General features: G+C 35.1%; 1 protein-coding gene across 3 annotated transcripts; it reads right to left on the bottom strand.

The window, feature by feature from the left end:
• Positions 1-1,817: 1,817 nt before the first annotated feature.
• Positions 1,818-11,029, bottom strand: LOC148599989 (microfibril-associated glycoprotein 4-like). 3 transcript variants are annotated; one of them, XM_088557449.1, is made up of 5 exons: positions 10,695-11,029; positions 6,486-6,613; positions 5,666-5,762; positions 2,770-2,934; positions 1,818-2,176 (listed from the first exon to the last, which is right to left on the bottom strand). In XM_088557449.1, exons 1-5 carry the CDS (start codon positions 10,966-10,968, stop codon positions 1,926-1,928), a joined length of 915 nt encoding a protein of 304 aa, XP_088413575.1. In that variant the 5' UTR covers positions 10,969-11,029; the 3' UTR covers positions 1,818-1,925. The 3 variants fall into 3 exon arrangements, with proteins under 3 accessions (XP_088413575.1, XP_088413574.1, XP_088413573.1); XM_088557448.1 differs by having other exon boundaries at positions 6,486-6,622; XM_088557447.1 differs by having other exon boundaries at positions 6,486-6,631.
• Between the last annotated feature and the right edge of the window lie 4,993 nt (positions 11,030-16,022).

Genomic DNA, 16,022 nt, shown 5'->3' on the forward strand with positions numbered 1-16,022 from the left:
AAGTACCTTTTTTTTCTCTGATCGTTTGTAGGATGAAAGGTACATTTCTGTGTTTAAGACATCATAATTGAATTAACTGGTTATGAGTAGATCTGTATAAGGATTGGGTAAGCCACAAAGTTACAATACGTTGACAGTTTTGTAAAACATTTTAAGTGAGTGGAATGTTATCAATGCACATAAAAAAATGTCTATACACATTATACAAATGAAGACCAAGTTTAATAAAGGCATATTTATCAAAAGGAAGAGGAGATGCGAATATATTTCCCGCCATTTCGGTTTCATGAATATTCACTCAAAGTACTCATATAAAAATATGAGCTATGACTTATAACATAGAGTAAACGAAACTCTTTAAGATGACAAACATTTTGTTAAGAAATCTGTAACCATGCCATCGTATTACAGTAGCAGTCTTTGGAAGAATCATGCAAATTCTGAAATATGTGATACACCCCAAAAAGAACACACATTTTTATTTTATTATTCAGTCTCTTTATACGTCTATATAGTGAAATGTATAATAATTCCTTTCAATCTGTCTGCTCTTACATGTAGGAGATAATTAACATAGAAATTCTTATGGTTAATACTGTATTTCAGTTCAATTGTAGATTTTCTTTCTTTATTTTGAATTCTGCAGTACATTCTGTATATTTTTATATTTTTATGATAACGGATTCTATGAAAATACACCTTTTATTTTCTGTTTTCTTGAGTTAAATTTTAAACAAAATATCAAAAATAAAAATATGTAAGCTTTTCAACCATATATCTCATTTTGCATGATTCTTAGCCGGAGTACTACTTAAATGTATCTGTATCTTTAAACACCTTACACCAGTTCTAATATCCAAAAAGTAGTTTGATTCAAACAGCTTACAATTAACAAGGATAGGTCCTAAGCTACCATTCAAATGCATGGAGATTTGTCATTTACAGAGCGCTGATCTCAGTATTAAAAGAAAACAACTATTTTTGGATAACAGTACAAATAAAAATTAAGACGCATATATATTTCTACATAATAAAAATAATAAGAAAAGCATGGAGCAGAAGATTTTGAATTGGTACATGCGCTTTGTGATCCCGGAAGTAAACAATTAAATGCAGATCGGAAAATGAAACTAAAACGAGTCTGACGTACCCTATTACTACTGCTTCCATAAATTAACACATGAAATTTCATATGTTTTTTTTTAAGTGAATTGAGCGAATTGAATTTGACAAAATTTACATTAAATTGGATAAATAGAGCGTTCATGTGATTTTCACGAAACTTGTCATGTGAAGGAGTAATCAAGGAAACCAAGGTTCTAGAGGTAATCAAAAGAATGTAATCAAGGGACAAAGATCAGACATAGAAAACAGACATACACAACAAAGAACATAAAGAAACTAAAATAACACATAAAAAGTAACTCCGACTCTACTAAAAATTGGGAACATGGACCAGGTGCACCGGTAGGGTAAGCGTCCTGTGCTTTATAACATAACCCTGTTCCAAATTGTTAGAAATTAATGTTAAGTGAATATCAAGTGAAATTCACATTAATGACGTCTGAAGTTTACATAAATTATAGGCAAAACTCGACTCGCATTAATTTCACGTGATCAATATTTGTTGTATACAGATCTTTGTTTCCTTGTATATTATTTTTGTCTTTGAGTCCATTTTATCATAGAAGACAAACCTAGACGACATAAGCCAGACGAACGCACCTTTTACCGGGTTTTGGGTTATTGTAACAATTACGGTCTTAAGAATTTCGATTATGATAAAACAAGGCTTTAAAGGTTTCGAGATTATGATGTTTTGCGTAAATCTTGGTTTTTATTTAGTTTGTACATTAAACAAGGTCTGAAGTAAAAGACTATCAATAAGTAAATATATATTTGTTTGCAACGGAATACAGCTATTTTCATTGACGCTTGATCATCATAGTGGTCGACTTCAATGAGTTTTTATATCCCCTCCAAGATTTCCAATTGACACCATCGGCATATGAATTATGATTTCCTCTAAGATACAATCCGTTTAAGTTACTGGCGTGACATTCATTGTACCACCACCCGCCTTTGTAATGTCCAGCACAGTCGTTGTGCCATGAATCATTATCTTTGTCTTTTGTTGAAAACTTACTTCCATTGTGTGGATATGTCAAAGAGTCTCCTGAAGTACAAATATGATACAAAGAAATATGATGTTATATGATTGGTAGATAATCTGTAGGTATCGGATTCTATAGACTAATCTGGCGGTGAGTCGTCATTGACAAAGCCCCATGCGGGTCCGGGTGTCAAAAGAATAGGCCTGCAGCAGCGCTAAGCTTGTCGTCAAGTGCAAAATGGGAAAAAAAGATCAGAAACATGCATGTCAAAACCCACCGAACTGGCAATATAATTTCATTCAAGGATGTTTCTTTTCTAATTGGAAAGACTATTACGTATTTTATCTTTGCATAATCGGATTCATTCGTAAATTCTGCAAAAGAATGTTAGAAAAAGAAATTTTTGATGGAGTTATCTGGCCTTTAAATGCTCATTTAAAGTGCATTTCAATGGAATTTTATCGAAAAGAGCAATATAATATGGAAAATCTTATTTTTTTCTTGATTCTGATGGTGCAAATAGTCAAATTAAACTTTCCGAATGGTGTGGTTTTTTATACCATGTTTCATCCACTGCCTGATTCTTACGGAGTTTGACACTTAATAGTTAATAATTTGGTTATTCACTTTTTACAACTTATTATCCTATTATTACCTGCATTCCCAGTGTATCCACTCACTTTGAGTTTATAACCACTACTCTCTGGTCCTACCGTAAACGTTCCATATTTTGCGTATTTTCTGTCAAGCTCGAAGTCTTCTAAATCAATCCTTAACATGTACGTTCCTTGTGACGTTATTTGGTGGATGTTGTCGTTTCCTGAAAGTGATATAGATAAAAAAATAATAATAATAAACGACGACAATAATTAATTTTGGTTCTTAAATAAATTATATATTATGTTTATATTCTATTTTTATACCATTTATTGTGTATTGCGTGAACCACGTTTTGTAGGTGATTTCGCCAGATTTTAAATGCATGTTGAAGTAACTATATCAGCCAACCGAGACAAAACTGACAAATAATCTCTTCATTTATTCGTAACTAAAATGAATAACGGGAATGTTTCTAGCTCATTGATTAATGCAATCACAAGAAAGAAACCAAACCAAAACACAAAAAAAACCAAACAAACAAAACCAAACAAAACAAAAAAAAAAAACCAAAAAAAAATAATAAATAAAAACAAAACAATTGAAAAAAAATACGCACGGGTTCTACAAAGAGCAAAGGACGAATAAACGAACGGGAAGTCGACAAATAAAATATAAGAATAGGAGATGTGATATGTTTGTCAATGAGACAGTCATCGACCAAAAAGCCAAGCACCGAAAAATAAAACGTCTGCAGGACACAACACCAACTTCAATGATGGGCAAACCAATACCTGACAGCAAGCTGTATAAGGCCCTAAAATAAATGAAAATGAAACTATTTATAAAAGACTACAATCGACCTAATCTATAAAAAAACGTAAAACGAATTACAATGAACATAAAAAACAACGACTGCCACTGGAAAACAGTTTGCTGCTTTAGAACAGGCACCTAAAGTATGTTGCGGGTTAAACATGTTTGTGAGCGCTAAACCCTCTCCTAATCTGGGACAGTGGTGGGAAACTACAACAATACAACGAACTATACAAATTTATTTAAATTCAAATAATGGGACAAAAGACAATCTGTATCTAGCTCGAGAGAGTACTCGCTCTGTAAGCTAGTTCAAAATTCAAAATCCACTGTTAAGCACATCTTGTTTACTAACACATAAATATCAATAACACACGTCCAACAGGATTTAATAAAATATATCATAAAATATCTAAGTAAAAGAGTAATCAAGGGAACCAAGATTCTGACAGAAACTAAAAGAACGCAATCCTGGGACAAAGACCAGATGGAGAAAATAGATACATACAACCAAGAACATAAAATAACTAAAATAATACAAAGTAACGGAAGTAAATGCGCAACTCGGACTCCGCTATAACGGGAAACAGGGATCAGGTGTATCGGTAAGGTAAGCGTTCTCTGCATTTCTAAAAACACCACCCGAGAATTGCTCATTAAGAGTCAAGTCCGGGGTAGACGAAAGAGGAAGGGAATACTACGACACGTTGAACAAATCGGTTACAATGGTGTAGATGGATACACCAAAACGACCCACGAGTTCATGATGACGGCCATAAAACGTCTGTAGTGATGACTTCAAGTCCAGCGCAAGTGTCGTGGTAGAACGGCCAAGATAAAAGTCAATGACGTTCACGCGACCATTTACATAGTAATGTTACGTGAGACTCATAAATCTTGAACTTTGTGAAAGAACTATAAAACGCTAACGGCATACTAGACAACATGGAATAGAGTACCAATGAAGTTGATCATAGAGTAGTCTGGATGTTTACACACAATATTTATTGAGAGCATTTAATAAAATATCTCATTAAAACAAGACCTGCATGCAAATTCCAAGATAAAAGTAATGATAGGAAGCTTAAGTAGGACGAAATGCAATTAATTAATATTTGATTCATTATCATGATCCAATTAGAACCAATAAAATCATTAATTACATGATTAACAATGATACGGTGGAGATTACCCTTACGGATAACTTTACCCAGATATTTTTTTTTCAAGACTTAAACTTTCGAGTTTTGTTACATAACCATAAAAAAACTAGTATGTCAAATCACATTTTGTTTACGTTTCGACAAGTACAGCCAAACGTCAGCATCAAACTTTTCTATTTATGGCAGATATATTAAAATCTTAACAAATTTATAGTAACGAAAACTTTGACTCCAGTAATACAGAGATTTCGATTCAAAATAACGTTTTAAAGCCTTTCTAAAAATTAATCATATTTGAGGAAAAGCTAAACGATGTTAGGAAAATCTCAAATCGATATGCTTTACGAAACCCAAAACCAGGCGTTGATTTCACAAAAAGTCGTAAGTGTAAAATTGATCGTAAGTAATGAAGTCACAACCTGAAATATCTTTATGACGTCATAACTTACGATCAATTTCACACTTACGGCTTTTCGTGAAATCGAGGTTAGATCATTAAATAACCAGTGATGTTTTATCTCCACTTTATTATTATTATTTTTTTTTATCTATTTCTCTAACCCTCTTTGCTGCTTTTTTGGTTCGCAAATTACTAATTACAAATTAGACATACTGGATGTACCTGCATAATTAAGACATTTCACATGCAGCCTCTTCGTGAGTAAGAAATAATTTGTACTTGAAAACTAAAGCCGTTTGTGAGAAATAATATTGTACAAGCAATTTATGGCCTGTCTAAGTTGATTTTATGTAAGAATATAAGTCAATCATTCTAAGCCTTAATTAATTACAATGTTACATTAAAGCTTTTCCAGTTGAATATGGCTTCTTTGTGCAAATAAATTGTTTTCATTTACAATAACTTTGAAATTTTTATAAGAAATTTAAAGGTTTTAAAATAACTGGATTTTTTTCATTGAATGTTGTGCTTGACTAGGTGCAGCTTTCTGATGGGAATTTTTAATACAGTCCTACCGAGCCAAAACTCAGAGTGCAATGGTCCAAATCCGTATTTGTAAGAATCCCAATCTCTAAAGAAATTTACTGTTCCATCTTTGCGTCGCTGGATAACCTACGATTAATAAAACATCCTGGTTTATGGTTTGTAGAGGACAATATGGAATTTTATGGACCCAAGGATCCGAAATCATATTGACTGAGGCTCTAACTTTAGTTAATATTGATTCCCGATGTCCATACAACCTCGTTTTGCCAATACAAAGGAGAACTGTAACCGTTCTTAAACCGTTCAATATAGAAAGGAAACTTATTTAATCAAATTAGAATGACATTATGCATAAAGTATCAGACTCTGTAAAAATCAGGCAATGGGTGAAACATGGAATGAAAGTAACATGGCAATAAATAGGCCATAAAAATTTTAATCAAGCAATATAAGAAATTATGGAATGACATTGTTTATCATTTCGTACAAGGACAATTTTGGAATATTCAGATGTTTTTGTGATAACAATTTTAACTACAACCCATTATAAAATATAACTTAAATTCGTAATTACCGAAACTATATAAAGAAGATGTAAATTTTTGATGGAGGTGTACATATACCAGGCTTTTATCTTAAAATAAAAAATAAAAAAAAAAAAAACAAAGGCGCATTCCATTCACCAAATATACCAATCAGTATTCCATTCAACAAATATACCAATTAGTATTCCATTTAACCAGTTTTCACTGCCAGTTGGTTATTCGGAATATTTTTGAACTTATCATCATGATAACAAGCACCATTCATTAGCCACATTTTCAAACCTAACTGAATTATTCAACATACGGTCCATCCGCCTTCATCTGTATCCATGTCACAAAACGCCCCGAAACCTGAAGAATCATCAGGATAAATTGTGTAAACTCCACTCCGACTTCTTTTATCTAACTCACTGCAGTCCGTGGGCCTTGGTGCTGAAAACCCTATAAATTCTTAAAATATAATCTATATACTACTACACTGTCTAAGAATCAGGCAAAAGATGTATAAAATGCGGCACAACAAAAACACACAGATTTGATTGTACTATCCAAATATTTCTACCTCAAAATATCCAGAAATTACCATCAAAATATTTGAAAAAATGCCTTATTTAAATATTGAAAGGTCAAATGTAGTTCAAATGCAACACGAAAAAAATAGCGGTATTTGTTTCCCCAAACTTTTCCCTATATCAGCATTAAAAATATCTACGTCATGGATGCTTTGGGACATATTTAAATAGCTTTTCGGTTGTTTTCTTAGATGTATTCAATATACCATAGGCAAAAAATGACCGATTTGCAAATACCGATGTGCTGCCCATTGTCTGATTTTCTTGCAGAATGGTATTTATGTTTTTTTGTTTTTTGTTTTTGTTTTTTTTTTTGCAATCGCTGTTTGTTTTACTGATTATATATAAAAAGAACCTGTCTTTTGAATTATCAAAGTTTTTGTTTCTTATGACTGTCCTCCAACCATGTATATATTAGCTTCAATTACCCCAACTAACCATGTATATATTAGCATCAACCACTCCAACCAACCAGGTATATATTAGCTTGGTGGACATTTTAATCATCAGGAACACCTATACATAACATGTATAATGTTTATTCTAATATAAGATGCTTAAAAGGTCTTAATACCAGAGCAGAGGTAAAACGGTGATAACATATAATGCGGTTATATTTCTTTTGAAGTCAACCGTGCTATAATCATCTATGGTTAGGACAATGCACCGCAAGGAAGAGCACTAACTTCCGAGCAGGCTATTTCTATCTCTATATGATGTATAATAACTGGCAGCCAAGTCATTCTAAATAGAATATTTATCTACCCTTGTTGGTTTAATTGTGCCAAAATGAATTATTTTTGTAAATGAAATGCTTAGGATAAACGACTTTGAAATTCTTTTACTTCCAAAATCATTATTTATGGCATTCGTTTTTGTCTTTTTTCGTAGATGCCAATTCTGGTTCCACCGTTACAGCAAAATAGTTTATTGTTCTTTCTTATCACATAAAACTGTTTGATACTAACACGATGAAAGCTAGGCCAGCTGTTCTACGATGAACCGCCCTTTCACAATTGTCAGCATCTGCTCTAAGATCTGGGTTGATGCTTAAATTTCAAATGATTAGGAGTGGGTAATGTCGTCATATTTTAGATGAGGGAATAAATCTTCCACCCTGATTAAGAACGATTCTGTTTTGCCTTTCTGGCTGAGACAATATGAGGAAAATGGATTAGCTAATAACAAATCGACTCGAATTACTTCATGTGGTAAAAAATTGATGACCAATCAGAATGATACATTAAAGTTATTCTGCACAGCTCGGGATAACCCTTGTGAATCCATGTATGCCTTATTATTTGTTTACATCAAGGATACCATTAACATTGTCAAAAGAATGTGTGAAGACAATAATCATCGTATATACTAATGTAATTACATGTACTTGTGTATATTTGTTGAACTAACAGGTAAATTGACCACAATCTTTATGCTTTGTGTGATTTCGTCAGCAAAATTAACATGGCACATTGATTGATTAATTATTGTTTCACATCCTATGTCAGATGAATTTCAGAACGATTAGCACTGCTTTGTACTAATCCAACAAGCTATGCCGGATTTTTATTGTACCAACTCACAGAAGCAGGTAGGCATGTCATCCCACTATGACGTATTGTTATGATTCAGAACCAACCAATCGTCACTCTATCCCCAAAATACCATATGCTTGGTAGAAAAGCGGTTACTGTCAATTTTGAAGTCTTTGTTATGACTCGTCGGGGTTCAAACCAACGATCTTAACGACATGCCACAGACGAGCACGCTGAGACCTCTGAGGCGGTTAACGACATGCCACAGACGAGCACGCTGAGACCTCTGAGGCGGTTAACGACATGCCACAGACGAGCACGCTGAGACTTCTGAGGCGGTTAACGACATGCCACAGACGAGCACGATGAGACCTCTGAGGCGGTTAACGACATGCCATAGACGAGCACGCTGAGACCTCTGAGGCGGTTAACGACATGCCACAGACGAGCACGCTGAGACCTCTGAGGCGGTTAACGACATGCCACAGACGAGCACGCTGAGACTTCTGAGGCGGTTAACGACATGCCACAGACGAGCACGATGAGACCTCAGAGGCGGTTAACGACATGCCACAGACGAGCACGCTGAGACCTCTGAGGCGGTTAACGACATGCCACAGACGAGCACGATGAGACCTCAGAGGCGGTTAACGACATGCCACAGACGAGCACGATGAGACCTCAGAGGCGGTTAACGACATGCCACAGACGAGCACGATGAGACCTCAGAGGCGGTTAACGACATGCCACAGACGAGCACGCTGAGACCTCTGAGGCGGTTAACGACATGCCACAGACGAGCACGATGAGACCTCAGAGGCGGTTAACGACATGCCACAGACGAGCACGATGAGACCTCAGAGGCGGTTAACGACATGCCACAGACGAGCACGATGAGACCTCAGAGGCGGTTAACGACATGCCACAGACGAGCACGATGAGACCTCAGAGGCGGTTAACGACATGCCACAGACGAGCACGCTGAGACCTCTGAGGCGGTTAACGACATGCCACAGACGAGCACGCTGAGACCTCTGAGGCGGTTAACGACATGCCACAGACGAGCACGATGAGACCACTGAGGCGGTTAACGACATGCCACAGACGAGCACGCTGAGACCTCTGAGGCGGTTAACGACATGCCACAGACGAGCACGCTGAGACCTCTGAGGCGGTTAACGACATGCCACAGACGAGCACGCTGAGACCTCTGAGGCGGTTAACGACATGCCACAGACGAGCACGCTGAGACCTCTGAGGCGGTTAACGACATGCCACAGACGAGCACGCTGAGACCTCAGAGGCGGTTAACGACATGCCACAGACGAGCACGCTGATACCTCTGAGGCGGTTAACGACATGCCATAGACGAGCACGATGAGACCTCAGAGGCGGTTAACGACATGCCACAGACGAGCACGCTGAGACCTCTGAGGCGGTTAACGACATGCCACAGACGAGCACGATGAGACCTCTGAGGCGGTTAACGACATGCTCTATGAGCGACCTAACGTCATCACTACAGTCGTGAACTCGTGGATCGTTACGGTGTATCCATCTGTACCATTAAAACTGATTTGTTCAACGTGTCATAGTTTCCTCTTCCGTCTATCCTGGACTTGACTCTTTATTGGCAACTCGATGGGGGTTTCTAGAAAATCTGAAGACGCTTACCCTGCCGATGCACCCGGTTCATGCTCCCAGTTTTTAGTGGAGTCCAAGTTTCTCATTTCCTTTTGTTACTTTGTATGTATTATTTTGGTTATTTTGTGGTTTTTTTTGTTTTTTTGTGTGAGTCTGTTTTCCATGTCTAATCTTTGTCCTTGGATCACATTCTTTTGATTTCTGCTGGAATCATGGTTCCCTTAAGTACTCTTAAATGCGCATGTCACAATTTCACAGACCTTTTAGCATGATAGACCACATCTGGTTGGGTCTATTTTTATTGACAGCTTCTTAATGATTTAAAATAATTTATTTGAGCATCCATCAGTCTTATTATTATGGTATTTAAAATTTGAATCAAGCTCAACATAAAACCTAATTATACCTTTAAATAATAGGGCATGTAAGTCTCGTTCTAGTTTCATTTTATTAACAGGAATATCCGATATAGAACGTATTGAAAACCGAAGACCGATCTGTATTTTATAGTTTACTTCCGGGTACTCCGCTGTATAACAATGTAAAATCTTCTAGTTTATGTATTTTCTTACTACATTTATCATGTAAAAATAGTTATTTTTCATTTTTATCGGTATTTTTTACACAGAAAGTTTTTTTGCCCTTAACACTGAACTCAACGCTCTCTAAATGACAAATCTCTATGCTTTTAAATAGTAGATTAGAACCCATTCTCTTGAAATCACGGGGTCACATGACGAGACTTACATACCCTATACAAACCTTGTTTTGGTGTCCGAAGTTCCGATTTCAATTTTTCCATTGCTTTAAATACTGTTTCAACACTTTCATTTAAAGAAGAAGCAACCTGTTCCTTCACTATGTGGTCTATATAATCTTTGATAACAGATTTCATATCAGTAATATCAATATTTGCCGTCAGTGGTGCCGCTATTTTATCCACGAGTGGCAATGGAATACTACTGATATTTCTCACGGTAGCACCTGTTGAAACAATTGTTGAGAAAAACACAACAAAGACGATAATCACACCCATGGTTACTCCTAAACGTTTCTGGAGTAGCTGTTAGTGTAATACAGAATTATTGATACAAACAGTAGGAAGTGATTGTGTTTTAAGGTGTTGGCAGATGATTAATGATTATAATTAAGTTATTTTGACTACGTTCCTCACTAAATGTCATTAATGTCTGAAAAAAAAAACATGTTGATGAGGTGTATATATATATATATATATATATATATATATATATATATATATATATATATATATTATGTATTAAGTAGCTGTCTTTCTAAGAATCATGCAAAATCTGAAAAATGTGATACACCCCAAAAAAAACATGTTGATGAGGTGTATATATATATATATATATATATATATATATATATATATATATATATATATATATATATATATATATATATATATATATATTATGTATTAAGTAGCTGTCTTTCTAAGAATCATGCAAAATCTGAAAAATGTGATACACCCCAAAAAAAGGCTACATATTTTTATGTTGCAATTAAGTTGTTTTATGGGTCTATATTATGAAATGTACAAATATTCATTCCAATCTGTCTGCTCTTAGGAGATAATCAACATTGAAAATCCAATAGATTCTATTGTATTTGAGTGTCATTTACAGAGTTATCTCCTTTACTTTCGAATTCTACAGTGCATTCTACACAATTTTTATCTCCTATGACCACGGGTTATATGAAAAAAACAAATGTTAATTTCTGTTTACTAAAGCATTGTAAACAAAATATCAAAAATAAAAATATGTAGGCTTTCCAACCATGTAAGTCATTTTGCATGATTCTTAGCTGGAGTGCTACTTAAGTAATTATGCAAGAATCTTGGTCGGTGAGGTTAGTATTTATGTAAGAATGTTGGTCGGTAAGGCAAATATCTATGTAAGAATCTTCGTTGAAGAGGAAAAAATACAAGAAAATGGATGGATATGGTTAAACTCTACAAGTTCACCACCAGAAAACCTAAGTCCCAAAATGGTACACACCACCAGAACGATAACAATTCTTCAAAGTCAAATTAAAGTAACATAACGTTGAAAAAGTAAAAACCTACCTGCTTTTGCTTTTTTGTGGCATCGACATTAATAAAATGCAGTATCATATTTGCACACTTAACCGCGATGTTTGAGGGCCTTCGTAGACAAGCTCAGGAACAACGTCTGACATTCGAATTTCGCACTAAACGGCTCCGCAAGCCCTCTCGGAACATCCTACAATTTGTAAAGTCGGGAACAATTAAATGATTTTAAGCGACATTATTCGATTTTCTTCCTGTCTGCAGTAAAGTTACAGAAGAAACGAACGTGCTTTATGGAATTTTAAGGAGGTAGGCCTAGGGTAAGGGACATAACACATGAAATCACTGATATGTTTGTCATATTCAATTTCACCAAAGCCTGTGAAGTTTCATTTGAAACAGAATGAAATCAGTACAGGTTACTTTGATGCTTACAATGCTGAATACAGACGTTCCAATGATTTGTAAGGGTTGTGTCCCTTACCCTAGGTCTACCTCCTTAAAGAGGGATTAGAGCATTAAAATGGAAAACAATTCATGTTAATGTGCAAGTGAACGTCATTGTTTATAATCTTGCCATTTGCACCAAAACCTTGTTTTACCTGCACATTTTATGATATATGTTCACTAAATCATGTTCTACACGTTTTTGAGTAATCAAGGGAACCAAGGTTATAGCGGTAATCAAATGAATGTAATCCAGGGACAAAGACCAGACATGGAATAGAGACATACACAACAAAGAACATAAAGTAACTAAAATCATACATACAAAGTAAAAAGCAAATGAGCAACTCATACCACATCTCCTATTTATACCAAGATGTTGCGAAAATTATATGTCTGTCACAGTAACAAATACTTTAAACATAATTTCAAATACATTTTGGGTTTTATACAGCTTCATAAAAATATAAGGACTTGCATATCCAACAGATGTAAGTGTTCTGGATATGAAAAACGGCAGTCTTATTTATTGAAACAAGACCAACGTAACTCCATGCAATCACAACAAATATGATGATTCAAAATCAATCATGGTTGAAGTCAGACTAGTTGATACCATAAAAAGGCTATACATTTTGATGGTTGTTATTAGGTTTGTTTGTAAATTTGTCCTTATGAGATTTTTCATTCCAATCTGTCTGGTCCTTCTCATCCAAAATCCACTACTTTCTATGGCATTTTAGTGTCATTTATAGAGGTATCTACCTGAATCTTGAAATTCAATGATACATTGTATATAATTTATATCTCCTAAGACCGAGATGGATATGGAAAACAGCATATTAATATTGTCAGTTACTCAAATAAATCATACTCATTTTTGTAATGTTTAAAAGCGCGTCGTAACTATGTACCCTTTGTAACGTTTAAAAACGTGTCGTAATTATGTACCCTTTGTAATGTCACGTGACTATATGTATTAGCTAGTATTCATTACGTTTTTGAGTTGAATACACAATTTCAGAGAGCTACATATACGTCTTTGTTACTCCTGTTTTACACAGTTTAAAACAGTTAATATATCCGCGACATTGGTGCCGTGACCAAACGGCTGACGAAAATGACGAAAAAGAAATCCATACGAGTAGGACATTGAGGACAAGTCACAAAGTTGATATAGAAAATTCATGAGGAGTTGTAGAATCCAAAGGAGCAACAGGGAGAAATTGAAATTTGTGTGAGACTTTAAAGAAGGAAAGAAACATTCTTTCCAAATTAGATAGTGAGGAAACTAAGAATGATTCTATAGAGACGGGGATAAAAGAAGCAGACAGGTATGATCTTGACATGGACCGTATTCTTATTGAAGTCAAAAACACATTTAGTCACAATAACAACAGTAAACCAAACATACACAAATATACATGTACCAAGTCAACAGAATCATAATCCCAGTAGAGAATTATTACATGTATTAGCTGAGTATACATTACGTTTTGGAGTTTTAGACATATACGTCTTTGTTATTCTACTTTTACGAAGTTTAAAACAGTCGAAAAAAAGAAAACAAAATTTGTCACGTGAAACTAACTACCTTGTTTTTCCATGGACTCCTTCTTAGTATTATACTAGTTTTTTCTTGAATTTAATAAACATTTTGAAAATCTTTTATCGAGTCGGTATTATGATTCATAATTAAGTGTAACTGTTCGTAAGAATCAGGCAAAATTGGAAAAATCAGAAACATGCATATCAAAACCCCACCGATCTGACAATGTAATACCACTCAAGGATGCTTTCTCTAATTGAAAAGACCATTATTTGATCTCTGCATCATTGGATTTGCTCAGAAATTTTTCAATGGAATCTTAGAAAGATGAAGTTTTTGACAGATGTATCTGCATTTGCATTTGATATAGTCATTTTCAGTACATTTCAATGGTCCGACATGATATGGAAAATCTTGTCTGTTTTCCCTGATTCTGATGCTGCAATTAGTCAAATTACACTAACAAAATTATGTTTTTTTTTGTCATACCATGTTTCACCTACTGCCTGATTCTTACAGGGACTGACACTTTAACTTTGCATTTAAGGGTTCCAAGGGTTGGCTTACCTTTCGTCAGAATACGTTGTTATGTTTTTTTTTCATACCATGTTTCACCTACTGCCTGATTCTTACAGGGATTGACACTTAAACTTTGCATTTAAGGATTCCTAGGGTTGGCATACCTTTTGTTAGAATACGTTGTAAATTATATGCAAACGACGGGAAAACATGAGCAAAATATATTCTTACAGTTTGATGATTTCTTATTTAGTCAAAGATATACATTATATACTTAAACCCCCTCCTTTTCTCTGAAAACTTTTTTTTTGATATACAAGGAATGAAGCCTCAGTGCTTTATTTATTTTGAAATTAGTAATATAGCGAACTTTTATAAACATGATAAATAGCATCTGATGCTTTAATTCTGTTCTGTTTTAATGACTTTAGTGGTGGGTATTGTAAGTTGTTGGGGCATGTGGCCAAAATACCATGCATACAAAAATGGATAGCACCAAAAAAATGCAAATGCAATCAAAACCTGAATTCAATTTTAGTATCAAAACGATATTTTGACGAAGAAATATTAATGAAAACTTCATTACTAATTTGCAATCAAATTCAATTTCTTTCATATTTGGAGATGGGTATTAAATTCGTTATTCTTGATAAGATTAAATAAATTCCCACAGGTATTTGTATTTGTAATTCATTGTAGAATTTAATCTTATTTTTGGAAGTGCAAATTTGTCGTTGGGCTTCATATGACTGACATCGTTTGGCTTCATATGAATTATGCATTTGCTGTTATCGCTTTGCAACCTTATGTAATTGAAAATATTTAACTATTATAGGACGTTGTGTTGAATTCCAGATCCTTATCTCATTAAGTTTTCTTTTTTTTTAATAGTTCTTCTGGCCAATAATTGATATTTTACAAAATACATGTACTTGTAAACGTCATGTTTTATGACAATTTGGGATGAGGGTAAGGAATGATAATTAAGGGGCATTGTAAGAATGGATACAAGGGGGATTAGGAATAAGGAAGGGAATTGTATGAGGGGATGCGGGGATTAGAAACGAGGAGAGGCATTGCATGAGGGGACGGGGGATTAGGAATAAGGATGAGCATTGTATGAAGGAAGTGGGGATTAGGAATGAGGATGAGCATTGTATGAGGGAAGTGGGGATTAGGAATGAGGAGAGGCATTGTATGAGGGGACTGGGGATTAGGAATGAGGAGAGGCATTGTATGATGGAAGTGTGGATTAGGAATGAGGAGGGGGCATTTTGTAAGGGGATGCATGGACGATTAGGAAGGAAGGGAGGCATTGTATGAGGGGAGTAGAGATTATAGGAATGAGGAGGGGCATTGTGTCAGGGGAGTTCGGATAAGGAATGAGAAGGGGCATTGTATCAGAGGAGTGGGGATTATAGGAATGAGGAGGGGCATTGTGTCAGGGGAGTTCGGATTATGTTTTAGGACATTGTATTAGGGGAGTAGGATAAGGAATAAGGAGGGGCATTGTATA

Source organism: Perna viridis, chromosome 13, assembly GCF_037379345.1.
Source record: "Perna viridis isolate PV_CMFRI_1.1 ecotype Kerala chromosome 13, ASM3737934v1, whole genome shotgun sequence".
Lineage (NCBI taxonomy): Eukaryota > Metazoa > Mollusca > Bivalvia > Mytilida > Mytilidae > Perna > Perna viridis.

Coding starts and splice junctions, on each gene's coding strand:
- LOC148599989 (XM_088557447.1), bottom strand. CDS start 10,968: ATGGGTGTGATTATCGTCTTTGTTGTGTTTTTCTCAACAATTGTTTCA. Junction 6,632..10,694: donor ACTTCGGACACCAAAACAAG/GTTTGTATAGGG, acceptor TTATATTTTAAG/AATTTATAGGGTTTTCAGCA. Junction 2,177..2,769: donor TGGATACACTGGGAATGCAG/GTAATAATAGGA, acceptor TTTGTACTTCAG/GAGACTCTTTGACATATCCA.